General features: G+C 46.2%; 1 protein-coding gene across 1 annotated transcript; it reads left to right on the top strand.

Moving 5' to 3' along the window:
- Nucleotides 1-2,223: 2,223 nt before the first annotated feature.
- Nucleotides 2,224-25,023, top strand: borcs7 (BLOC-1 related complex subunit 7). The gene is made up of 5 exons (XM_070874955.1): nucleotides 2,224-2,377; nucleotides 15,867-15,929; nucleotides 18,304-18,347; nucleotides 20,036-20,056; nucleotides 23,648-25,023. Exons 1-5 carry the CDS (start codon nucleotides 2,243-2,245, stop codon nucleotides 23,697-23,699), a joined length of 315 nt encoding a protein of 104 aa, XP_070731056.1. The 5' UTR covers nucleotides 2,224-2,242; the 3' UTR covers nucleotides 23,700-25,023.
- The last annotated feature ends 1,266 nt before the right edge of the window (nucleotides 25,024-26,289 follow it).

Here is a 26,289-nt window from a genome sequence, read left to right as displayed (position 1 = left end):
TGACCCTTCCAGGACATTCTCTCTCTCCAGTACTGACAATCTCCTTAACCAATACTGCTACACCATCTCCTATCATTCCTTCCCAATCTTTTCTGAACATATATCCAGGAATATTCAATACCCAATCTTGCCCTTTTTTGAGCCAGGTCTCCGTTATTACCACAACAATATATTCCCACGTGCTATTTGTGCCTGCAGCTCAATTAACTTGTTTACTATGCTTCATGCGTTCACATACATACATTGTAAACCTATGTTAGATCATCCTGTGTTCTCTCTTAGTCTGAACCTAACTAATGCCTTTTCCTATTTTTTGCTTTAGTGCTATCCGTCTCTCCCAGTCCTTTGTGCCCTTTGTTTCTCCTTTCTAATGCTACATCCTGGTTTAAACCCTCCCCAACAACACGAGCAAACCTCCCCGCGAGGTCATTGGTACTGGCTGGGTAAATGCACCGCCATCGAAAGAACACGTTAGTAAATTGAAGAGGATTTACTGTGATTGAAAGGCTGCATTAGAGGGAGCAGTGTGCAGCGGCCCGGCCCGGCTTGGCCCAGAAATCGGCACGGTGCCAGCCTGCAAGATCATCAGCAGGCCGGGGCCATCAGAGGGAGCAGCGTGCGGCGGCATACCACTTCAGGAGGACGACAGCTGCGAAGTCAGGTCGCTGATTGCAGTGCGGGCAGGCACAGCAGGAGAGGCGAAGGAGCGGCAAGAGTTTGTAGAAGGAAGTGACCGGGGCCCAGGAGAGGTGTGAGTCTGGGGCCCAGAAGAGGCGAGGGCCCAGGGACAGCACGGGCCAGCCCACACTGCTATATGTGTGCGCGCTCGGTCTATGCAGCAGAGCTGGTCTCCAGTTGTCTTGGGTAATCCTTACCACTGGACCAAGACCTAGCTCTGTCAAGCCCGTGTGGTGGCTGGTGTGCAATGGCCACCACACATTAAAAAAAATCCATGCACAGGCATCTTCCATCCTTCAAGATGTAGTTCGGGATCTGGAATATTAGGTCCTTCAGTGAAACACCTGTGAACTTATTCCTTTTTGGCGTGGAAGCAAGTCATCCTCGCTTTGAGGGACTGCCTATGATGATGATGTTGAGGTGCAACCCGTCCGGTCTCACCTCCCCAGAATCGGCCCTGATGCCCCAGGAATCTAAAGCCCTCGCTCCTGCACCATCTCTCCAGCCACGCATTCATCTGCTCTAACCTCTTATCATTAGACTCACGCGTGGCACTGGGAGTAATCCAGAGATTACTACTTTTGAGGACCTGCTTTTTAATCTTTTTTCTATCTCCCTAAAATGTGCCTAGAGGACCTGATCCTTCTTTCTACCAATGTCATTGTTACCAATATGGACCACGACCTCTGGCTGTTCACCCTCCCCCCTCAGAATGTTCTGCAGCCGCTCAGTGACATCCTTCATCCTGGCACCAAGGAGGCAACATACCATCCTCAATTCACGTCTGAGACCTCAGAAACGCCTGTCTGCTTCCCTAACTCTCAAATCCCCTACCACTATTGCTTTCCCTGTCTTCCTCCTCCCTCTCCCCTGTACAGCTGAGGGCACCTGTGGACTTGCCTCTGGCTGCACTCCCCAGAGGAACCATCGCCCCCACCAGTACTCAACATAATACTGGTTGGAGAGCTAGATGCACTCAGGGGACTCCTGTAACTATTTGCCTGGTCCTCCTCTTCTGTCTAGCCTCTCTGCCTGTGCAGTCCCTAGCTGCCGGGTGATTGAGAGACACTTTATCAGAATGTTTTGCATTCCTTTGCAATAAAACTTAAACAGTTTGTAAAGCCTAATTTACGACTTTACAAAGGGAAGCAAGTCACATCAAATTCTTGTTAGGCAAGATTTTAAAACTACGAAATTTAAATTCTTGTTATTACATTTTTAAACAATGCAAAATTTAAATTTTTGTTAATGGAACATTTTTTTAAAATTGCGAATTTAAATTCTTGTTAATGCAACATTTAAAAATGCGAAATTTAAATTCTCGCAAGATTTTAAAACTGCGAAATTTAAATTCTTGTGTTGCAACATTTAAAAAAATACGAGATTTAAGTTACGGTCACTGCCAGATTTTAAATCTGCTAAATGCTAGAATGTGTGCAGAGCAGGATTGCAGTGAGATAATTGCTGCGCAGCCTCGATTGCGGGAGTGTTTCGGCGGTGCGGAGCCGGCGGTTTTGAAACGCGGAGTGCGAGTGCGCCGGACACCGTCCGGCGGGGAGGGAAGATGGCGGCTGCGGCGGAAGTGCAACCCCGCTTCGGGCAGTCGGTGAAAGGTTTGCTGTCGGAGAAAGTGTCTACCTGCACCACGGACGTGATCGCGCTCACCAAGCAGATACTGAAGGGCTCCCGCAGCTCCGAGGTACGGCCCGGCGGGGGAATTAATATATTTATAACCTCCCTCAGAAAGTGTTCCCTTTAAGGGGCCAGGCTCCCTGAGCCAAGGCTGATTCCCAGGCCCCAACTTTGGGGTTCAGAGAAAGACCTGCATTTATATAGCGCCTTTCACGAGCAGCGGATGTCTCAAAGCGCTTTACAGCCAATGAAGTACCTTTGGAGTGTAGTCACTATTGTGATGTAGGAAACGCAGCAGCCAATTTGCGCACAGCAAGCTCCCACAAACAGCAATGTGCTAATGACCAGATAATCTGTGTTTTTGTTATGTTGATTGAGGGATAAATATTGGCCCCAGAACATCGGGGATAACTCCCCTGCTGCTCTTCGGGGAAAAAAAACCCTGCAAAAAAAATCTGCGGCAAACCAGTTCCACCCACCCTTTCCCTCAACGACTATCTGAACCACCTGTGACGGACTGTGGTTCTCGTATTGGACTGTTCAGCCACCTAAGGGCTAATTTTTACAGTGGAAGCAAGTTTTCCTCGATTCCTAGGGACTGCCTATGATCTTCTTTGAAATAGTGCCATGGGATCTTTTATGTCCACCTGAGAGAGTAGACTCAGTTTAATGCCTCATCTGAACGACGGCATCTCCGACAGTGCAGCGTTCTCTCAGTACTGCACTGGAGTGTCCGCCTAGATTTTTGTGCTCCAGTCTCTGGAGTGCGACTGGCCCTTTAAACCCGGAACAGGGATATTATTAAGCTACTACTAACAGAAAATGCTGGAAATCTCAGCAGGTCAGGCAGCATCTGTGGAGAGGGAGCAGAGTTAATGTTTCGGGTCGATGACCCTTCGTCTGTTTTTTTTGTTATGTTGATTGAGGGATAAATATTGGCCCCAGGACACAGCCCCCTGCTCTTCTTCCAACTCGGGTGATCTTTTACATTCACCCGAGAGAGCAGACAGGGACTCTGTTTAACGTCTCATCCGAAAGACAGCACCTCCAACAGTGCAACGATCCTTCGGCACTGCACTGGGAGTGTCAGCCTAGATTTATGTGCTCAAGTTCCTGGAGTGGGTATAAAGGGCCAATCCCAATCCAGAGACTTGAGCACAAAATTCTAGGCGGACACTCCAGTGCAGTGCTGAGGGAGTGCTGCACTGTCGGAGGGGCTGTCCTTCGATTGAGGCATTAAACTAAGGTCCCGTCTGCTCTCTCTCTCGAGTGGACGCAAAAGATCCTGCGTCACTATTTTGAAGAAGAGCAGGGGAGTTATCCCCGGTGTCCTGGGGCCAATGCTTATCCCACAATCAACATAAAAACAGATTATCTGTCATTATCACATTGCTGTTTGCGGGAGCTTGCTGTGTGCAAATTAGCTGCCGCATTTCCCACATTACAACAGTGACTACACTATAAAAGTACTTCATTGGCTCTAAAGCGCTTTGGGATGTTCAGTGGTCGTGAAAGGCAATATATAAATGCAAATCTTTCTTGTACTGCGAGCAGTTTTAGTTGCCATATTCTATAAAGGATGTAGAGGCGCTGGAGCGGGTGCAAAAATTTACATGTATGATACCAGAATTATCAGGAAAGGATGAACAAGCTGTGACTCTTTTCTCTTGAAAAGAGAGGCTGAGGGGTGACCTGATAAAGGTCTTTAAAATTATAAAAGGTTTAGATGGAGTGGTTACAGAGAGAATGTTTCAACTTGTGGCGAAGAACATAACTATCAATATAAGAAATTCATTAGGGAATTCAGAAGGAACTTCTTTACCCAGAGTGCGGTGAGAATGTGGAACTCGCTACCACGGAGTGGTTGAAGCGAATAGTATCGATGCATTAAGGGGAAGCTAGACAAGCATATGAAGGAGAAGGGAATAGAGGGTGATGCTGGAAAATTTAGATGAGGAAGCATAGGAGGAGGCTCATGTGGAGCATAGACTGGTTGGGTGGAATGGTCTGTTTCTGTGCTGTACATCCTATGTAATCCCATGTGTGACTCATTTGTTAGCACTCTCACCTCTACCTCAAATGGTCATGGGTTCATAGAGTCACATAAATTTACGGCACAGAAGGAGGTCGTTCGGCCCATCGTGTCCGCGCCGGCCGAAAAAGAGCTATCCAGCCTAATCCACTCTGCAGCTCTTGCTCCGTAGCTCTGTGCACGTCTAAGTACTTTTTAAATGCAGTAAATCTTTCTGCCTCTACCACCCTTTCAGGCAGTGATTTCTAGACCCCCACCGCCTTCTAGGCGAAATTTTTGTTCCTCAACTCTCCTCTAATCCTTCTACCAATTACTTTAAATCTATGCCCCTGGTTATTGACCTCTCTGCTAAGGGAAGTAGGCCCTTCCTGTCCACTCTATCTGAGCCCCTCATAATTCTATACACCTCAATTAAGTCTCCCCTCAACCTCCATGTTCCAAAGAAAACAACCGCAGCCTATCCAATCTTTCCTCCTGGCTAAAATTCTCCAGTCTTGGCAACGTCCTCGTAAATCTCCTCTTTACCCTCTCCAGTGCGATCACATCTTTCCAGTACTGTGGTGACCAGAACTGCACACCGTTCAAGACCCAGTCCAGAGATTTGGGCACATGATCCAAGCTGACTCCTCGGTGTAGTACCGAGGGAGTTCTCTCCCAATGAAGTACTTTGCAGTATAGTCCCCATTGTAATTGTCGGCAAACTTGGCAGGCAGTTTGTGCATAGCAAGATCCCACAAACAGCAATGAGATAAATGACCAGATAATCACATGTTTTAATGTTGTTGATTGAGGGATAAATATTGATAAGATACCGGGAGAAAACTCACCTGCCCTTCTTTGAATAATGCCATGGGATATTTTACGTCCACCTGAGAAAACATAAGATAAGAACATAAGAAATAGGAGCAGGAGTAGGCCACTTGGCCTCCTCAAACCAGCTCCGCCGTTCGATAAGATCATGGCTAATCATTCCCTCAGTACCCCTTTCCTGCTTTCTCTCCATACCCCTTGATCCCTTTAGCCTTAAGAGCCATATCTAACTCCTTCTTGAATATATGCAATGAACTGGCATCAACAACTCTCTGCGGTAGGGAATTCCACAGGTTAACAACTCTGAGTGAAGAAGTTTCTCCTCATCTCAGTCCTAAATGGCCTACCCCTTATCCTAAGACTGTGTTCCCTGGTTCTGGACTTCCCCCGTCATCGGGAACATTCTTCCCGCATCTAACCTGTCTAGTCCCGTCAGAATCTTATGTTTCTATGAGACCCCCTCTCATCCTTCTAAACTCCAGTGTATAAAGGTCCAGTTGATCCAGTCTCTCCTCATATGTCAGTCCCGCCATCCCGGGAATCAGTCTGGTGAACCTTTGCTGCACTCCCTCAATAGGAGACCAAAACTGAACGCAATATTCCAGGTGAGGCCTCACCAAGGCCCTGTACAACTGCAGTAAGACCTCCCTGCTCCAATACTCATCCCCTAGCTCTGAAGGCCAACATACCATTTGCCGCCTTCACCGCCTGCTGTACCTGCGTGCCAACTTTCAATGACTGATGAACCATGACACCCAGGTCTCGTTGCACCTCCCGCTTTCCTAATCTGCCGCCATTCAGATAATATTCTGCCTTCGTGTTTTTGCCCCCAAAGTGGATAACCTCACATTTATCCACATTATACTGCATCTACCACGCATTTGCCCATTCACCTAACCTGTCCAAGTCACCCTGCGGCCTTTTAGCCGCATCCTCACAGCTCACACCGCCACCCAGTTTAGTGTCATCTGAAAACTTGGAGATATTACACTCAATTCCTTCATCCAAATCATTAATGTACGTTGTAAAGAGCTGGCGTCCCAGCACTGAGCCCTGCGGCACCCCACTAGTCACTGTCTGTCATTCTGAAAAGGACCCGTTTATCCCGACTCTCTGCTTCCTTTCTGCCAACCAGTTCTCTATCCACGTCAGTACATTGTCCCCAATACCATGTGCTTTGATTTTTCACACCAATCTCTTGTGTGGGACCTTGTCAAAAGCCTTTTGAAAGTCCAAATACACCACATCCACTGGTTCTCCCTTGTCCACTCTACTAGTTACATACTCTCAAAATTCCAGAAGATTTGTCAAGCATGATTTCCCTTTCATAAATCCATGCTGACTTGGACCGATCCTGTCACTGCTTTCCAAATGCGCTGCTATTTCATCTTTAATAATTGATTCCAACATTTTCCCCAACACTGATGTCAGGCCAACCACTCTATAATTACCCGTTTTCTCTCTCCAATTTTAAACAGTGGTGTTCCATTAGCTACCCTCCAGTCCATAGGAACTGATCCAGAGTCGATAGACTGTTGCAAAATGATCACCAATTCATCCACTATTTCTAGGGCTGCTTCCTTAAGTACTCTGGGATGCAGACTATCAGGCCCAGGGAATTTATCGGGCTTCAATCCCATCAATTTCCTGAACACAATTTCCCACTTTATAAGGATATCCTTCAGTTCCTCCTTCTCACTAGATCCTCGGTCCCATAGTATTTCCGAAAGGTTATTTGTGTCTTCCTTCGTGAAAACAGAACCAAAGTATTTGTTCAATTGGTCTGCCATTTCTTTGTTCCCCATTATAAATTCACCTGATTCTGACTGCAAGGGACCTACATTTGTTTTCACTAATCTTTTTCTCTTCACATATCTATAGAAGCTTTTGCAGTCAGTTTTTATGTTCCCAGCAAGCTTCTTCTCATACTCTATTTCCCCCATGCTAATTAAACCCTTTGTCCTCCTCTGCTGTATTACAAAATTCTCCCAGTCCTCAGGTTTGCTGCTTTTTCTGGCCAATTTATATGCCTCTTCGTTGGATTTAACACTATCCTTAATTTCCCTTGTTAGCCACGGTTGAGACACCTTCCCCGTTTTATTTTTATTCCAGACAGGGATGTACAATTGTTGAAGTTCATCCATGTGATCTTTAAATGTTTGCCATTGCCTATCCACCGTCAACCCTTTACGTATCACTCGCCAGTCTATTCTAGCCAATTCATGTCTCATACCATTGAAGTTACCTTTCCCCAAGTTCAGGACCCTAGTCTCTGAATTAACTGTGTAATTTTCCATCTTAATAAAAAATTCTACCATATTATGGTCACTCTTCCCCAAGCGGCCTCGCACAACAAGATTTTTAAGTAGTCCTTTCTCATTACACATCACCCAGTCTAGGATGGCCAGGCCTCTATCTAGTTGGTTCCTCGACATATTGGTCCAGAAAACCATCCCTAATACACTCCAGGAAATCCTCCTCCACCGCATTGCTACCAGTTTGGTTAGCCCAGTCAATATGTAGATTGAAGTCGCTCATGATAACTGCTGTACCTTTATTGCACGCATTCCTAATTTCTTGTTTGATGCTGACCCCATCCTCATTACTACTGTTTGGTGGTCTGTACGCAATTCCTAATCGCGTTTTCTGCCCTTTGGTATTCTGTAGCTCCCCCCATACAGATTCCACATCATCCAAGCTAATATCCTTCCTTACTATTGCATTAATTTCCTCTTTAACCAGCATCGCCACCCCACCTCCTTTGACAAGATCCCACACAAGAGATTGGTGTGCAAAATTAAAGCACATGGTATTGGGCGTAGTGTACTGACATGGATCGGGAACTGGTTGGCAGACAGGAAGCAGAGAGTCGGAATAAACGGGTCCTTTTCAGAATGGCAGGCAGTGACTAGTGGGGTGCCGCAGGGCTCGGTGCTGGGACCCCAGGTATTTACAATATACATTAATGATTTGGATGAAGGAATTGAGTGTAATATCTCCAAGTTTTCAGATGACACTAAGCTGGGTGGCAATGTGAGCTGTGAGGAGGATGCTAAAAGCCTGCAGGGTGACTTGGACAGGTTAGGTGAGTGGGCAAACATGTGGCAGATGCAGTATAATGTGGGTAAATGTGAGGTTATTCATTTTGGTGGCAAAAACAGGAAGGCAGAATATTATCTGAATGGCGGCAGATTAGGAAAAGGGGACGTGCAACGAGACCTGGGTGTCATGGTTCATCAGTCATTGAAAGTTGGCATGCAGGTACAGCAGGCGGTGAAGAAGGCAAATGGTATGTTGGCCTTCATAGCTAGGGGATTTGAGTATTGGAGCAGAGAGGTCTTACTGCAGTTGTACAGAGCCTTAGTGAGGCCTCACCTGGAATATTGTGTTCAGTTTTGGTCTCCTAATCTGAGGAAAGACGTTCTTGCCATTGAGTGAGTGCAGCGAAGGTTCACCAGACTGATTCCCGGGATGACAGGACGGACATATGAGGAGAGACAGGATCGACTGGGCCTGTATTCACTGAAGTTTAGAAGGATGAGCGGGGATCTCATAGAAACATATAAAATTCTGACGGGACTGGACAGGTTAGATGCAGGAAGAATGTTCCTGATGTTGGGGAAGTCCAGGATAAGGAGTAAGCCATTTAGGACTGAGATGAGGAGAAACTTCTTCAATCAATAAGTTGTTAACCTGTGGAATTCCCTACCGTAGAGTTGTTGATGCCAGTTCATTGGATATATTCAATAGGGAGTTAGATATGGCCCTTACGGCTAAAGGGATCAAGGGGTATGGAGAGAAAGCGGGAAAGGTGAATAAACAGCCATGGTCTCATTGAATGGTGGTGCAGGCTCGAAGGGCCAAGTGGCCTACTCCACCTATTTTCTATGTTTCCTGAGATGGCTGGACTGACATATGAGGAGAGACTGGATCGACTGGGCCTTTATTCACCGGAGTTTAGAAGGATGAGAGGGGATCCCTTAGAAACATATAAAATTCTGACAGGATTGGACAGGTTAGATGCAGGAAGAATGTTCTCGATGTTGGGGAAGTCCAGAACCAGGGGACACAGTCTAAGGATAAGGGGTAAGCCATTTAGAACTGAGATGAGGAGAAACTTCTTCACTCAGAGAGTTGTTAACCTGTGGAATTCCTTACCGCAGAGAGTTGTTGGATATATTCAAGAGGGAGTTAGATATGACCCTTATGACTAAAGGGATCAAGGGTTATGGAGAGAAAGCAGGAAAGGGGTACTGAGGAGAATGATCAGCCATGATCTTATCAAAGGGCCGAATGGCCTACTCCTGCACCTATTTTCTATGTTTCTATGTTTCTTTGATGGCTGAACAATCCGATATGAGAGCCACAGACCCTGTTGCAGGTGGGATAGACATTCGTCGAGGGAAGGGATCGGTGGGGCTGGTTTGCCTTCTGCTGCCTGCGCCTGGCCTCTTCACGCTCTTCGCGTTGAGACTCGAAGAGCTCAACGCCCTCCCGGATGTACTTTGTCCAGCTCGGGCGGTCTTCGGCCAGGGTCTCCCAGGTGTCAGTGGTGATGTCACACTTTACTAGGGAGGCTTTGAGGGTGTCCTTGTAACGTTTCCGCTGTCCTCCTTTGGCTTGTTTGCCACGAAGGAGCGCTGCATAAAGCATTTGCTTTGGGAGTCTCGTATCTGGCATGCGAAGCTGATCGAGTGTGGTCAGTGCTTCAATACTGGGGATGTTAGCCTGGCCGAGGACACTGATGTTGGTGCGCCTGTCCTTCCAGGGGATTCGCAGGATATTGCGGAGACATCGTTGGTGATGTATCTCCAATGACTTGAGGTATCTTCTACACATCGTCCATGTCTCAGATCCATAAAGGAGGGCGGGTATTACTACAGCCCTGTAGACCATGAGCTTGGTGGTAGATTTGAGGGCCTGGTCTTCAAACACTCTTTTACTCAGACGGCCGAAGGCTGCACACTGGAGGTGCATCAATATCTGCCTTTGTTGATAAGAGGCTCCTAAGTTATGGGAAATGGTCCATTTTGTCGAGGGCTGCGCCGTGAATCTTGATGATTGAAGGGCAATGCTATGCGGCGATGACAGGCTGGTGGAGGACCTTTGTCTTACGGATGTTAAGCGTAAGGCCCATGCTTTCATATGCCTCAGTGAATACATTGACTATATCCTGGAGTTCAGCCTCTGAATGTGAGCAGACGCAGGCTTCGACCTCATACTGCAGCTCAACGACAGAGTTGGGGTGATCTTGGACCTGGCCTGGAGGCGGCATAGGTTAAACAGCTTCCCATTGGTTCTGTAGTTTAGTTCCACTCCAGCGGGGAGCTTGGTGATTGTGAGGTGGAACATGGCGACGAGGAAGATTGAGAAGAGGGTTGGAGCGATGACCCCAGTCCGGATGTAAATTGGACCTGTAATGGATCCGTTGGTAAGGATCACGACTTGCATGTCGTCATGAAGCAGGCGAAGGATGTTGACAAACTTTTGGGAGCATCCGAAACGGAGGAGGAAGCTCCATAGACCCTCACGGTTGACAGTGTCAAAGGCCTTTGTAAGATCGAAAAAGGCCATGTATAAGGGCTGGCGCTGCTCCTTGCATTTTTCCTGCAGCTGTCGCACTGCAAAGATCATGTCTGTTGTGCCCCGTAGGGGAGGAAATCCGCATTGTGATTCCGTGAGGAGCTCCTCGGCCACAGGGAGAAGTCAATTGAGGAGAACTCTAGCGACAACTTTCCCAGTGGCTGATAGCAGGGAGATTCCCCTGTAGTTGCCGCAGTCAGACTTGTCTCCTTTTTAAAAAATTGTCACAATCACTGCATCTCTGAGATCTCCCGGCATGCTCTCCTCCCTCCAGATGAGAGAGATGAAATCATGTATCTGCGCCAACGGCGCCTCTCCGCCATACTTTAGCGCCTCAGCAGAGATTCAATCCGCACCCATAGCCTTGTTATTCTTCAGCTGTTTTATGGCTTTGCCTACCTCGAGCAACATTGGAGTTTCACTGAGTTGGTGGCAGGTCGCATGCTGCAGGGGATGGAACCGAGAACACTCGAGTCAAAGGCAGAGTCTCGATTGAGGAGATCTTCAGAGTGCTCCTTCCATCGGGCCCTGACAGCCTCGGTGTCCTTGATGAGTGTTTCCCCATTCTTGGCCAGGAGTGGGGTGGGGTCTTGGGAGTTTGGACAGTAGCTGGCCTTGACTTCAGTGAAGAATCCTCGCATATTGTGGCTGTTGGCCAGTTGTTGTATCTCCTGTGCTTTCTCCATCCACCACCTGTTCTTTAGGTCCTGGGTTTTTTGTTGGACTTGAGCCTTGAGCCGTCTGTAATGTTGTTTTGCAGCTCCCGAATTGGGTTGTTGCTTGAGGCTCAGAAATGCTTTGCGCTTGCCACCTATTAGTCCTTCGATCTCCTGATCATTTTCATCAAACCAGTCCTGATGTTTCCTGGTTGAGTGACCAAGTGTCTCTTCACAGGCACTGGTTATAGAGGCTTGGAGGGCAGACCAAGCGCTATGGCGATTCAGCATCTCAGGGTCATCAAAGCACGCCAGATTGGTTGTGAGGCACTAGCTGTATAGGGCTCTCTTAGCTGGGTCTCTTAAGTGCCCCGGCATTAACTTTTTTTGAGGAGTTGCTTCTGCTGTCCCCTCTGCTTTGGGGCAATGTTAATGTTGATGATGGATCGGATTAGGTGGTGGTCCATCCAGCAGTCGTCCGCTCCTGTCATGGCACGGGTGATGTGCACATCCTTGCAATCCCTGGCTCAGACGATGACATAGTCAAGCAGGTGCCAGTGTTTGGAGCGAGGGTATTGCCACGATGCCTTGTATTTGTCCCTCTGGCGGAACAGGGTGTTGGTGATGAGGAGTTCATGTTCTAGACATTTTGTCAGGCGTAGGGTACTGTTGGAGTTGGCTTTCCCTACCCTCTCTCTGCCAATCATGCCTCCCAGAGGGCTGTGTCTTTGCCGACCCTGGCATTACAATCACCCAGGTGGATCAATTTGTCACCCATGGGGACGCGGGACAAGGATGTCTCGAGGTTGAAATAAAAACCCTCTTTACCCTCATCCATTGCATCGAGTGTAGGGGCGTGCACACTGATGACTGTGGCGCATTGGTTCTGGGATAGGGTAAGACGAAGAGTCGTGAAGCGTTCGTTAATCCCACAGGGAGGGGGGGAGTCTTTGAGGCGGTCAACCAGCTCATTCTTGACGGCAAAGCCGACTCCATGAAGGTGGCGTTCTGCCTCTGGTTTCTCTTTTCAGAAGAAGGTGTACCCTCCACCATGTTCCTTCAACTAGCCTTTCCCTGCCCGCCGGGTCTCGCTTAGGGCGGCGATGTCAATGTCAAAACGGCTGAGTTCCCGGACAATTATGGCAGTGCGGCGTTCTGGCCTGTTGCTGTTGGGATTGTCCATGAGGGTCCTGACGTTCCAGGTCCCGAACTTCATACTGACGAAGTGTAAGATGCCTGTGCGCGAGTTCTTTTAACATGGGGTGGCCGCTGCACACCGGTAACCACACGGGCTTAGCTGAGCAAGGTCTTGGTCCAGTGGCAAGGGGTCCAAGACAACTGGAGACCAGGCACAGCTCTATAAGCCTAATTGCCCACGGTGAAGTGTTGGCCGCAAGCTCGGCGCCGAGTAACGCCATTGATGGTAGATGGCCCGAGGCTTGGCTGGGGAGCAGGCATTAGGAAGGTCACTTCCAAAGTTATTTTAAAAGTTAAAAGTTGATAAAGATTCTCAATTTGTTAAAGTTTCTAAAAGTTGTTAAAAAGTCTTAAGATGTAAATCAATAATAGATTATAAAAGTTTCCCCGATTTAAAAAGTTTCTAAAAGTTGTTAAGTCAAGGATGTAGATTAATAACAGATATTTAAAAATATTTTGCTTAAGAGTCTAAAATGTAAGTTTTAAAAATTCTCCCAAATTGTTTAATAAGTTTAAAAATTAATTAAACGATGGTTAGGAGTATAAGACGTTGGGTTGAACTCCGCCGCCTAGGTCCCTTCGGCCGGTTCAACGCTGGCCAGGAGTCCCTTCGGCAGGTTGAATGCCGGTGTTAGATCTCTTAATTTCCAATGAAATACGAACTCCGATTGTAATTTTAACTGTTTAATCTCAGCAGAGAGCAACAAACTTCTTGGCTTCAAGCCAGGTCTTTGTTCTTACTGAGACACATGGTCAAAATGGCTGTACTTTATACCTGGATCAATTTACAGAAAAGAACTCGTCTTCTTTGACCTTTATTGGCTCAATTGAAAGTCTTTTAACGTTTTTTGGCTCACTACCCAAGGTCCGAAAATGTCAAGTTGATTGATGAGTTAATGCAACATGCTGAGCAGAACGTAGCAGCCTTGACTTGGGGGTCTGTGAATTTTCACAGTCTGTCTAAATGTTTGAATATTCTATCAGCCGGCCAGGAGTCCCTTTGGCAGGTTGAACGTCGGCCTTGGAATCCCTTCAGCCGGTTCGACGTCTCCGGAGTCCCTTCGGCCGGTTTGATGTCCCCCGAATCTGCCAGCACGATGAACAGCTGGTGTGCGACCACAGGGACAGGCATGGGCAGGTGTGGAGTCCTTTCGGCCAGGGATGGGCTCCCCCGGTGCAGAGTCCTTTTGGCCCGGGCCTGGGGCAGAGTCGGGCCGGCACGGAGTCCCTTCATTACAACAGTGACTACACTCCAAAAGTACTTCATTGGCTGTAAAGCGCTTTGAGACATCCGGCGGTCATGAAAGGCGCTATAGAAATGCAAGCCGTTCTTTTCAGTGGTGATGGTAATGATGGGAGCAATTTGAGGTGTTGAATTAAGGCCATTACACAAGAAGCATTTTGGCACAATGTTAAAGTGTGTTGATTTATGATTGAGTAGATTATTTGCACCATGCCCTTTTTTCTTTGTATTTTCTTGGGTGCAATATGTTTTCTTTGGAGAATTACCTGTCCTTTGTTTGGGACCTTTAAGCCCAGTCAAAATAGACAGCTCTCTGTGCATGAGCTGCTGTTAGTGTTTCAAGGCTGTTGCCTTTGGAACAGTTCCATTTATTTGAAGAATGAGCTTTCCTAGGATCACTTAAGGCTGTAGTTGCTGAGCAACAAAACAATGTCCTTTATCTCTACTTGTGGTTTTCTGTTTCCTGGCCTATGCAGACCTTGTCCGGTCATTCGGCTGCAAAGTATCAGTTTGGTTCAGTGGGTAGCACTCTCACCTCTGAGTTAATTGGTTGAGAGTTCAAACTCCACTCCTTGAACTTGAGCACATAACCTCGGCTGACCCGTCTCTGCAGTGCTGAGGGAGTGCTACACAGTCGGAGATGCTGTCTCAGATGCGATGCTAAACTGAGGACCCGTCTGCCTTCTTGGGTGGATGTAAAAATCCCATGGCACTATTTGAAGCAAGATTCAAGTGTCTTGGCCATCTGTCACCCTTCAGCATCATTAAAACAGATTATCTAATCATTTATTGCATTGCTCTTTTAGGAGGATAGGCGCACCAACATTAGCATCCTCAACCAGGCCAACATCCTCAGCATTGAAGCACTGACCACACTTGATCAGCTCCACTGGGCAGGCCACATTGTTCGCATGCCAGACACAAGACTCCCAAAGCAAGCGTTCTACTCTGAACTCCTTCACTGTAAACGAGCCAAAGGTGGGCAACGGAAGCGTTAAAAGGACACCCTCAAAGCCTCCCTGATAAAGTGCGGCAGCCCCACTGACGCCTGGGAGTCCCTGGCCAAAGACCGCCCTAAGTGGAGGAAGTGCATCTGGTAGGGCGCTGAACACCTCGAGTCTCGTTGCCGAGAGCATGCAGAAATCAAGCTCAGGCAGCGGAAAGAGCGTGCGGCAAACCAGTCCCACCCACCCTTTCCCTCAACGACTATCTGTCCCGCCTGTGATAGGGACTGTGGTTCTCGTATTGGACTGTTCAGCCACCTAAGGACTCACTTTTAGAGTTTAAGCAAGTCTCCCTCGATTCCGAGGGACTGCCTATGATGATGATGAGGATGACTTTGTGGGATCTTGCTGTGGCCAATTTGGCTGCCATGTCTGCCTTCATAACGGCAGTGACTACACTTCAAAAGTAATTCATCAAGTTGCATTTTATCAAGGAAGCTTTGAGGATGTCCTTGAAAAGTTTCCTCTGCCCACCTTGGGCTCTCTCACATGACCTACACCTCCATTTTGACATTCAAATCAACACAGTTAAAGTCATCATATGCTGAAATCTGCTGTAATGAAAATAATCCCACGTGACACCGCAACGCATTTGTGTTTCATAGAATGGTTATAGCACGGAAGGAGGCCATTCAGCCCGTCAAGCCCGTGCTGACTCTCAGCTAGTTCCACTCCGCTGCCGTTTCCCCATAGCCCTGCAATTTTTGTTTCCCTTCAGGCACTTATCCAAACTCCCTTTTGAAAGATAAGATTGAGTCTGCCTCCACCACCCTCTCAGGCAGTGCATTCCAGATCCTAACCACTCGCTGCGTGAAGAAGTTTTTTCTTGCGTCGCCTTTGGTTCTTTTGCCAATCACCTTAAATCTGTGTCCTCTGGTTCTCCACCATTCCGCCAATGGCAACAGTTTTTCTCTATCTACTCTGTCCAGACCCCTCATGATTTTGTGTTTGCTGTTACAAAATTTCCCCAGTGTACAGTATTTTAGGTGGTATTTTAAGGAGTAAGTTTTGATTTTGTTTTCCCATTTCAGCTCCTTGGTCAGGCAGCTCGAAACATGGTGATGCAGGAGGACTCCATACTACACTCTGAGGATGTGAGTACTTCATCTCTGATAGCCTACGTACCAAAGCACTCAGGCTTGAAATGCTGCTGTAGTAATCGTGATTGTACTTGTTATTTATCTCACAGTTGGTTCCCACGGTACGCAGTTGTCAGAAACCACAACGAAAATATATTTTGAAAATAAATCGGTGTCAGTCCGCTGTGGCTCAGTGGGTAACACTCTCTCACCACTGAGTCGTGGGTTCAAGTCTCACTCCAGTGACTTGAGCAGATAATCCAGGCTGACACTCCCAGGGCAGTGCTGAGGGAGTGCTGCACTGTCGGAGGTGCCGTCTTTCTGATGAGACATTAAACCAAGGCCCCATCTGCTCTCTCAGGTGGATGTAAAAGATCCCATGGCATTATTTCAAAGAAAAGCAGGGGAGTTATCCCCGGTGTTCTGGCTAGTATTTATCCCTCAATCAATATAACAAAAATAAATTGTCTGGTCATTATCACATTGCTGTTTGTGAGAGCTTGCTGTCTGCAAATTGGCTGCTGCGTTTCCTACATTACAACAGTGACTGCGCTTCAAAAGTACTTTATCGGCTGTTAAGGTTGTGCTGGTGATAAGAATTCACTGAAAACTTCAGTAACATTGGTCACTGATAGCGCAGGACACCAAGTTACGTGGATTTGTGGTGCCTGCTGTTCAGAAATATCCAAACCGTCCACTTGAAAACCAGACAGGTGACAACACTAGATCTCCACCATGTTGCCAGACACAGTCAGTTGTTGGGATGGAGAGGGTGGAGTGTGGCGGTAAGGGATGCTAGGAGAGCTGTCGGGCAGCAGTTGATAGCGGTAAGTCACCTGCCCACCCTCCAGACCCATGAATACTGCAGGCCATCTGTTTTGAAATTGGGGTCCGCGAGCTCACTGTTAAGAGAAATTGGATTCTAAACTTGCTCCGTATTTGTTGACTGAAAACAGATTATTTCTGTTGCTGTAAACCAGTAAAAGGCATCTTTCTGCAACGGGGGCACTGTATTCCTTGGGGTGGTTGACAGTCTTTAGAAAGTTTGGCCACGATCTCCGAGAGACTGTCCCCTATATAGACAGAGTCCCTGGGAGCATGTCAGTGTTTGACAATATAAAACCCCAACACTGCACGAGGTAGAAAAGGCCATCTGCCAGCTCAAGAATAACAAGGCAACGGGAGTGGATGGAATCCCTGCTGAGGCACTAAAGTATGGCAGAGAGGCACTATTAGCATGAATGCATGACCTCATCTCATCTGGAAAGAGAAAAGCATGCCAGGAGATCTGAGATGCAGTAATCATGACCATCTTTAAAAAGGGGGACAAGTTCGACTGCGGCAATGACTGAGGAATCTCCTTGTTATCAACCACGGGGAAAGTCATCGCTAGAACCCTCCTCAACCATCTTCTCCCTGTAGCGAGGACCATTGGCAGCAGGTCAGGGCCTTAAAAGGCACATCAAGGTACAGCTCGTGCTGGTGCAGGAGAGCTACGGCTGTGAAGAGGGCCACTGGATTGGATGTTATCAAACTCCAGGTCACTGATTGGAGCGTGGGCAGGTACAGCAGGAGCAGCGAGGTTGGGCCGAAGGAGCGACAAGGTTGGGGCGGAAGAGCGGTGAGAGATCGTGGAGATGCGTGAACTCGGGGCCAGAAGAGGCGAGGGCCCAGGGGCAGCACGGGCCAGCCCACACTGCGATTGTGTGCGCACTAGGTCCATGCAGCAGAGCTGGTCTCCAGTCTTCTTGGTTAATCCTTGCCGTTGGACCAAGACCCAGCTCTGTCAAGCCCATGTGGTGGCTGGTGTGCAACGGTCACCACACGTTAAAAAAATCCATCTTCCACCCGTCAACATGTAGTTCGGGACCTGGAATATTAGGTCGTTCATTGAAACACCTGCAAACTCATCCTTTTTGGCGTGGAAGCAAGTCATCCTCGATACGAGGGACCACCTATGATGATGATGATAAACAGAAACTATTTCCGCTGCTTGGGGATTCTAGAACTAGGCAGCAGTCTACAAATTCGAGCCAGGCCTTTCAGGAGTGAAATTAAGAAACACTTCTACAGACAAAGGATGTTACAAGTTTGGAACTCTCTTCTGCAAACGGCAATTGATGCTAGATCACATGTTAATTTTAAATCTGAAATTGATTTTTGTTAACCAAAGGTATTAAGGGATATGGGCCAAAGGCGGGTATATGGAGTCAGGTCACAGATCAGCTATGATCTCATTGAATGGCGGAACAACTCAAGGGGCTGAATGACCTACTCCTGTTCCTATATTCTTTGTGAGTCTCATTTCATTATTCTTGCTGAACTCAACTCTTCCCACTTGCCGTTCACAATATTAATGTGTTTGTCATTTTCCCCTTGTTTTGGACAGAGCCTTCGCAAGATGTCGATTATAACAACACATCTACAATACCAGTAGGTATCATTCCTTTATTTATTGCTGTTCCTGTCTTTCCTCCCCTTCGAATTTTTTAAGAATTTGATTTATCGTTCAATGTCAGGAATCGTGGTTCCCAGCTCCTCCTCGCAGCAATGTTCAGGGCAGTGTTGCCAGCCCCTGAGAACTTGCATGCCCATCGCCAGGTTAGCAGTGAGTGCGTGACCCGGGGAAGGAGCGAAGGAAATGTGGAGAAAATGAGGGTAATTTACCATCGCAAAAAATAAAGAATGTAAAAATGTTATAGGCGGTGATGATCAGGGAAGAGGAAATGATTTAATCCCTGACCAAAATAAAAACAGAAAATGCTGAAAACACTCAGCAAGTCAGGCAGCATCTGTGGAGAGAGAAACAGAGTTAACGTTTCGGGTCGATGACCCTTCGTCAGAACTGACTAATATCGAATATATTTGGAAACTGTTCATATATTATTAACTTGTATGACATGCAATGTTCCAGCTCTGCACATCTTCAGTCAAGCCTTGAAATTGCACTGTGCAAATATTAGCTAAAAGACACTTAACACGTTCATGTCAAATTTCTTCATCCACTATTTCAAGCTGTTTAACATAAACCAGTTATTGCTCTGCTAGAATAGGGGACTAAGGGATGTACCAAGGAGGCAATATATAGGGCCCAGGTGAGACTGCACCTGGAGTATTGTGCACAGTTTTGGTCGCCTTACCTAAGGAAGAATATATTTGCCATTGAGGGAGTGCAACGAAGGTTCACCGGACTGATTCCTGGGATGGGGGGGATGGTCCTATGAGGAGAGATTGAGTAGACTAGGCCTATATTCTCTTATGTTTAGAAGTTTATGGTAATCTCATTGAAACATACAAAATTCTTACAGGGCTTGACGGGGTTGGCGCTGAGAGGATGTGTCCTCTGGCTGGGGAGTCGAGAACCAAGGGTCACAGTCTCAGAATAAGGGGTCGGCCATTTAGGACTGAGATGAGGAGGAATTCCTTCACTCAGAGGGTGGTGAATCTTTGAAATTCTCTACCCCAGAAGGCTGTGGATGCTCAGCCGTTGAATATATTCAAGACAGAGATCGATAGATATTTGGATATTAAGGGATATGGGGATAGTGCAGGAAAGTGGAGTTGAAGTAGATGATCAGCCATGAACTTATTGAATGGTGGAGCAGGCGCGAAGGGCCGAATGGCCTAATCCTTTTTCTTATGTTTATGTAATATTCCCTCAACATTTTTTAAAGCGCGATACCTTTTCCAGCGGAACAGCCGGTGAGCGTCCTGCACGGGATCTCCCGATTGATGCACGGGCGCGCGCTCACGCAGCTTAGGGGCAACATTGTGAAGGGAGGCCTTTAGTTCAGACTCTGCGAGCCTGGTGTCTGGGACCCAGCGTTATGTTGCTAAATCTGTCTTCCATAAACTGGCAGCAGATCTGTACACTACACTAAACCGTATCTACAAGTCTTGCTGCAAATCTGCAGGAACTGGATTTAACAGCACGAGTGCTGGTCCCTGTAATCGCAATTAAAATACCAATGTAAAATAGCTCCCTCTGATACAAGGAAGGCTGGTTCACTTTACATGCATTTATGGTACTCCAAGAAAAATGATGCTTTTTTCAAAATGTCTTTGATCTGTTTTATGTCCACAAAATGTTTTTCACCCTAAGTTTCTTTCCTCTTTTACAGACAGGAAGCTATACAGAAAAAGTGAGTATTTGCTGTGTTCCTATTTTCACATGTCTCAGCTTAATTCTAATTAAAATAGTATCCTTTGCGCTTATTTGAACCTGAGGAACATCTTGAGCTCTCCATTGCCAGGTTTATTGGCCTATGAGCTGGGAAAGGTCTGCCTGATTGATGCACAACCCAGCCAGGTCACCATAAACCTAACGGGATAATCATCATCCTTGCGATGGTGAGGCCACACCCTGGAGCACTCCGTACAGTTTTAGTCTCCTTATTTAAGGAGGGATATACTTGCATTGGAGGCAATTCAGAGAAGGTTCACCAGGTTGATTCCTGAGCTGAAGGGGTTGTCTTATGAAAAAAAATTTGAGCAGGTTGGACCTGTATTCATTGGAGTTTAGAAGAATGAGAGGTGATCATATTGAAACATACAAGATTCTGAGGGGGGCTTGACAGAGTAGATGCTAAAGTGGACTTGGAAAATAGATTCAAGTATGGGATGGTTGATGAGCAGTGGCAGACATTTAAGGAGATATTTCATAACTCGCAACAAAAATATATCCCAATGAAAAGGAAAGACTAAGAGAAGGGATAACCATCCGAAGCTTACTAAGGAAATAAGGGATGGTGTCAAATTGAAAACGAGGGCATACAATGTAGCCAAGACTAGTGGGAGGCCAGAGGATTGGGAGACTTTTAAAGTCAGCAAAGAATGACTAAAAAAATAATAGAGGGGGAAGATAGATTATGTTAGATCTCTTAATTTCCAATGAAATACGAACTCCGATTGTAGTTTTAACTTTTTAATCTTGGCAGAGAGCAACAAACTGCTGGCTGATTGCCAGTTTCTTTGTCTTACTGAGACACATGGTCAAAATGGCTGTATTTATGCCTGGATCAATTTACAGAAAAGAACTCGCCTTCTTTGACCTTATTGGCTCAATCGAAAGTCTTTTGACGTTTTATTGGCTCGCTACCCAAGGTCCGAAAATGTCAAGTTGTTTGATGAGTTAATGCAACATGCCGAACTGCATGTAGCAGCCTTGACTTGGGGGGGTCTGTGAATTTTCACAGTCTGTCTAAATGAGCCTGTTTGAATACTCTATCAGATTATGAAAGTAAACTAGCACGAAATATGAAGACAGATAATAAAAGTTTCTACAGGTACATAAAAAGGTAAAGAGTGGCTAAAGTAAATGTTGGTCCCCTAGAGGATGAGACTGGGGAATTAATAATGGGGAACAGGGAACTAGCAGAGACGTTGAACAAATATTTTGTATCGGCCTTCACGGTAGAAGACGCTAAAATCATCCCAATAGTGGATAATCAAGGGGCTATAGGGAGGGAGGAACTTAATACAATCACTATCACTAAAGAAGTAGTACTCGGTAAATTAATGGAACTAAAGGTGGACAAGTCCACTGGACCTGATGGCTTACATCCTAAGGTCTTAAAAGAAGTGGCTGCAGAGATAGTGGATGCAATGGTTGTAATTTACCAAAATTCCCTGGATTCTGGGGAGGTCCCACTTTTGTGTATCATGTACAAAGGCCCCCAGATCCCTGTACCTCAGCATTTTGTAATCTAGCGTCTAATCTGAAAAAGACACCACTTATAGTGCAGCACTCCCTCGGTACTGGACTGAAGTGTCAGCTGAGATGATATGCTGAAGTCCTGGAGTGAGACTTGAACCCACAACCTATTGGCTCAGAGGCGAGAGTGCTGCCCACTGAGACGAGCCAGCACTTGAGATTTTTTTTCAACCACTTTATAATTCATCACTTTAATGACAAGTGTAAGTCAGCAATATAAGCCTGGCATTTCTCTTCTGACGTACAGAAGCCTCCAAGCCTTTTTCAATAGCATATGAGGAAGAAGGAAATAGAGGGTTATGCTGATAGTTAGATGAGGCTTAGATTTTTGGATATTAAGGGAATCAAGGGACATAGGGACAGTGCAGGAAAGTGGATTTGAGGCAGAAGTTCAGCCATGATCTCATTGAATGGCGGAGCAGGCTCAAGGGATTGAATGGTCTACTCCTCCTATTTTTTTATGTTGTTGTAAGGAAAGACTGGCGGAGGCTCGAGTGGAGCATAAACGCCGGCATAGATTTGTTGGGATGAATGGCTTGTTTCTATTGTATGTAATATCCTCCCCTTATATCTGCCCCTCTCAGGTGAACATAAAAGATCCCATGGTGCTATTTTGAAGAAGAGTCGGGGAGTTATCCCCAGTGTCCTGGCCAATATTTATCCCTTAATCAACATAATAAAAAAAACAGATTATCTGGTCATTATCACATTGCTGTTTGTGGGAGCTTGCTGTGCACAAATTGGCTGCTGTGTTTCCCACATTACAACAGTAATTACACTTTAAAAGTACTTCATTGGCTGTAAAGAGCTTTGAGACATCCGGTGGTCGTGAAAGGCGCTATATAAATGTAAATCTTTCTTTCTTTCGTTCTCACTCGCTGACTCTGGGGCTGACGATTGAAGTCCCGTCCCCTTGTGCATGTGTGAGGGAAGCTCTCCCCACAGGTGTCCTATCTCCATAATGGCATGAGCGACCTTCCAAAGCCTCTTGATTGCGATACAGGATATCACAAACATGCTTGATCTCCTTACATTCGCTCAAGCTGTTAGTAGACATGCTCATTCATGCATTGCAAGTGCTTGAAAGTCATGCACTTTGAATAGCAACAACTTGCATTTATATAGCGCCTTTAACGTAGTAAAATATCCCAAGGCACTTCACAGGAGCGTTATCAAGCAAAATTTGACACCAAGCCACCTAAGGAGATACTGGGACAGATGACCAAAAGCTTGGTCAAAGTTTTAAGGAGTGACTTAAAGGAGGAGAGAGAGGTAGACAGGTTTGTGGAAGAAATTACAGAACTTGAGGCCTAGGCAGCTGAAGGCACGGCCACCAATGGTGTAATGGATAAAATCGGGGATGCGCAAGAGGCCAGAATTGGAGGAGTGCAGATATCTGAGGGTTGTAGGGCTGGAGGAGGTTACAGAGATGGGGAGGGGCGAGGCCATGGAGGGATATAACGGAGTTAGATGCAGACATGCCTTCTGAGGAGATTGATGAAAGAGGATTTGGAGGTCCTTTTCCCGTGTTACATGAACTCTATTAAGACTCTGTGCTCCTAAATACTATCTCTATCTAGCCACCGTGTATGTTACCATTGAGTCACAAGATGTCAGATCTTCCTTACAGATGGAACAGAGTGAAGAAAAGCTGACAACTTGCAGTAATGATGACTAGAGTGGGTCACACTTTGTCTCTTACCATTGTGTGGTTTATTGCAATTTAAAAATGAACGCAGTTGACTGATTAAGAATCAATACAGAACATTACCTATGCTCCCAAACATCTAAAAGCTGGGGTATTCAAACATTAGACAAGTGCATCTCTTAAGATATGTATATTTCTCAGTCAGCACAACTTACTTCATGTAATATCCTGAATAAAATCATAAATGGTGGGGGGGGGGGGGGGGAAACCGTGTTATTTGTAAAATCGTTAACAAGTCATTATTAAACTGGATTACCAGATCAAATATTAACCAACTTTTTTTTTCATTCCCTTAATTAAATATTTCAACAGTGTTGAACTTTCGACAAACCTTCAGGACCAGCTGAAGCATCTCTTAAAATGAAGCGGCAGATAGCGGGATGATGAATCCCAGGAGATGAAGCCCTTTGGTGGAATTTGGCGGGGGGTGGGGGAGGAGGGGAAAGCGAATGTTGTCTGTGCTTACGATCCAGCAAGAAACATGGACTTGAGCAAACCTTTATCTCCATTCTGCTTCCATGTGCAACATTTAGAACCTCCCCAAGTGCTGCTTTAGATCTGGTGCTGATGATGAACACACAGCAGCCTCTGCTCTTGCTGAGCACGCCGTGTGCATGTTGGCTGTTGACACAGTGGCTTTGTGTATATGCAAACTGTTAACATCGCAATACCCTTGAACATGCCCATTACAATGCTGGGATACCGTGAAGGGGCAATTCTAAAAACAGGTCTGGCAGTGTTGCCACTACAATACAGCTTTTAGTCATCGTTGTATTTGCAGTACTGATACGAGTTTCGAGGTTTTCCTCAATACCTGAAAGCATTATTGTAGGTAGAGAATTGACACGATCCAGGACAAAATGTCCAAACAGTTGGCAGTGGTACCTGTACATCGAATATTTGATGTTTCTTACAAGACCGGTGCTGTAATGTCAGTGGATTAGTCCACTACTGGCCCAATTTCTATTGATCAATCCGGCAACCTTAAAATGTAATTTGTAATAATTGTAGTCATTTATAGTTAATTGGATGTTCTGTGAAATCCTGTCAATACTTGGTTACACATCAGAGGCCACACTGTCAACACACTTGGTCAGAATCACCAACAATTTGTATGAAAGGCAACCATGCTTACCACTGAGGAAGTATGTATTAAGAATCATTGGGATATGATTTATAGGCGTTTATTTTAAACTGAAAATGTACAATGTTGTATTTAATTGAACAAATACTAATGTTACATTGTAAAACAGGCTTAGAAAGGCCCACGTATTAATGTGTAAAGCTCATTGTTGCTAAGTTATGTTTGTCCCTTCAATGGAAGTGATGTTTACATTTTATTACACCCTCCAATGTGAGAGAGCTATCCCAGCACTTCGAGATGAATTGGCAGCTTCTCTTTGTGGTAGTTGCTGCCTTAGTGTGTGTGTTCCTCCATTCTCCAGTGTTTGGAGCCTTGCTGCCTATATGCATGTGCAGGCTGACCCTCATCCTGCACACCAGTCTCAGACTTGCGCAACAGTGAGTGTGTGTAAGAAGCAGCAAGTTAACATGGGGACTTAATGTTGTAACTAATCAGTAATATGTACACTCATGCATTGTGATAAGTACATTTCAATTTTTTTTTACTTGTAACAAAGCTAAGTTTACTAACTAAAGTTGAATTATTAAAGCAAGTCTGTAAAGGGGATATATTGTATTTTTCATTCTGTTTCTGAATTCTCTCATCTTAGTATGCTTAATTGATGCAGGTTGAACCTCCCTTATCCAGAACTCCCTTATCCGGAACCACCCCTCGTCCAGAACCAATCCCGACCACCAGGTGGCACATGCGCAGAACTCCAACATGAACAAATTGAAGTCCTTCCTCGCTGCCGACCCCGCAATCGCTGGCCTGACCCCGCGGCCCACCGCCCCCCCCCCCCCCCCCCCCATGATCTCTCTGTCGCACTCCCAGCCCCAAGCCAACCAACCCTGATATCCCCTTGCTCAGTACCTGTACCATCCAATTTAACGTGACCACCCCTCGTCCGGAAAAATCCCTTATCCGGCACAGGCCAGGTCCCAAGGAATCCGGATAAGGGAGGTTCAATCTGTAGCATTCAATCAAGACCTTTGCTTTTCAACCCTGTGGTGTTAAATGCCTCCCCGCTTGGATGGTGTTACCACAGTTTGCCCGCTATACCCACTGGACGGCGAAGCCATAAAGCGAAGTAACCAATGTGTTTGAGAACAAAGCAGGAAATCTCCACTTAGCAACTGCCTCTCCTAATCATTCACAGTTGCATTCAGACTGTCTCATCAGTAAGGGAATCACATTTTAACCAACAGTTGGTTGAAACTGCTTGAAGGCCTGACTTCGGTAAAGCTTTTTAAGTCGGTAAGTACTTGTTGAACTGTCCCAAATTGTTGGTGCGCTTAATACGTTATAAGGGCTGCTTTTGCAATTGACCCCTATGGCAATGGGAAATGGCTAGTGCTGCTTGCCTGAGATAGGTGGCTGCCCATGATAAGCATGGACAGTGTAAGTGGTGGGGACAGTACTGTTAATTATTAGTCAAGGCATTTCTCCAAAGGTCACTATTCTGATCTAATAAGTCACACAAATGCATAGGTCTTCATTTTGTATTACAAAGGCTACTTTTTCTCCTCTTCTTCCCCCCCCCCCCCCCCCCCCCCCCCCCCCCGATGTCGAAGGTGTTGTTCCACAGGTGCCAGCACCTCATCCAAGTAGTGGTTCTTGCATGTATGAACCCAGACAGTTAAGTGTCATAGAATCATAGAAATTTACGACTCAGAAGGAGGCCATTTCGGCCCATCGTGTCCACGCCGGCCAACCAAGAGCTATCTAGCCTAATCCCACTTTCCAGCTTTCCAACTTGGTCCGTAGCCCTTTAGGTTACAGCACTTCAAGTGCACATTCAAGTATCTTTTAAGTGTGGTGAGGGTTCCTG

This window comes from Pristiophorus japonicus, chromosome 3 (assembly GCF_044704955.1).
Source record: "Pristiophorus japonicus isolate sPriJap1 chromosome 3, sPriJap1.hap1, whole genome shotgun sequence".
Lineage (NCBI taxonomy): Eukaryota > Metazoa > Chordata > Chondrichthyes > Pristiophoridae > Pristiophorus > Pristiophorus japonicus.
This window is presented reverse-complemented; position numbering and strand designations above follow the sequence as displayed.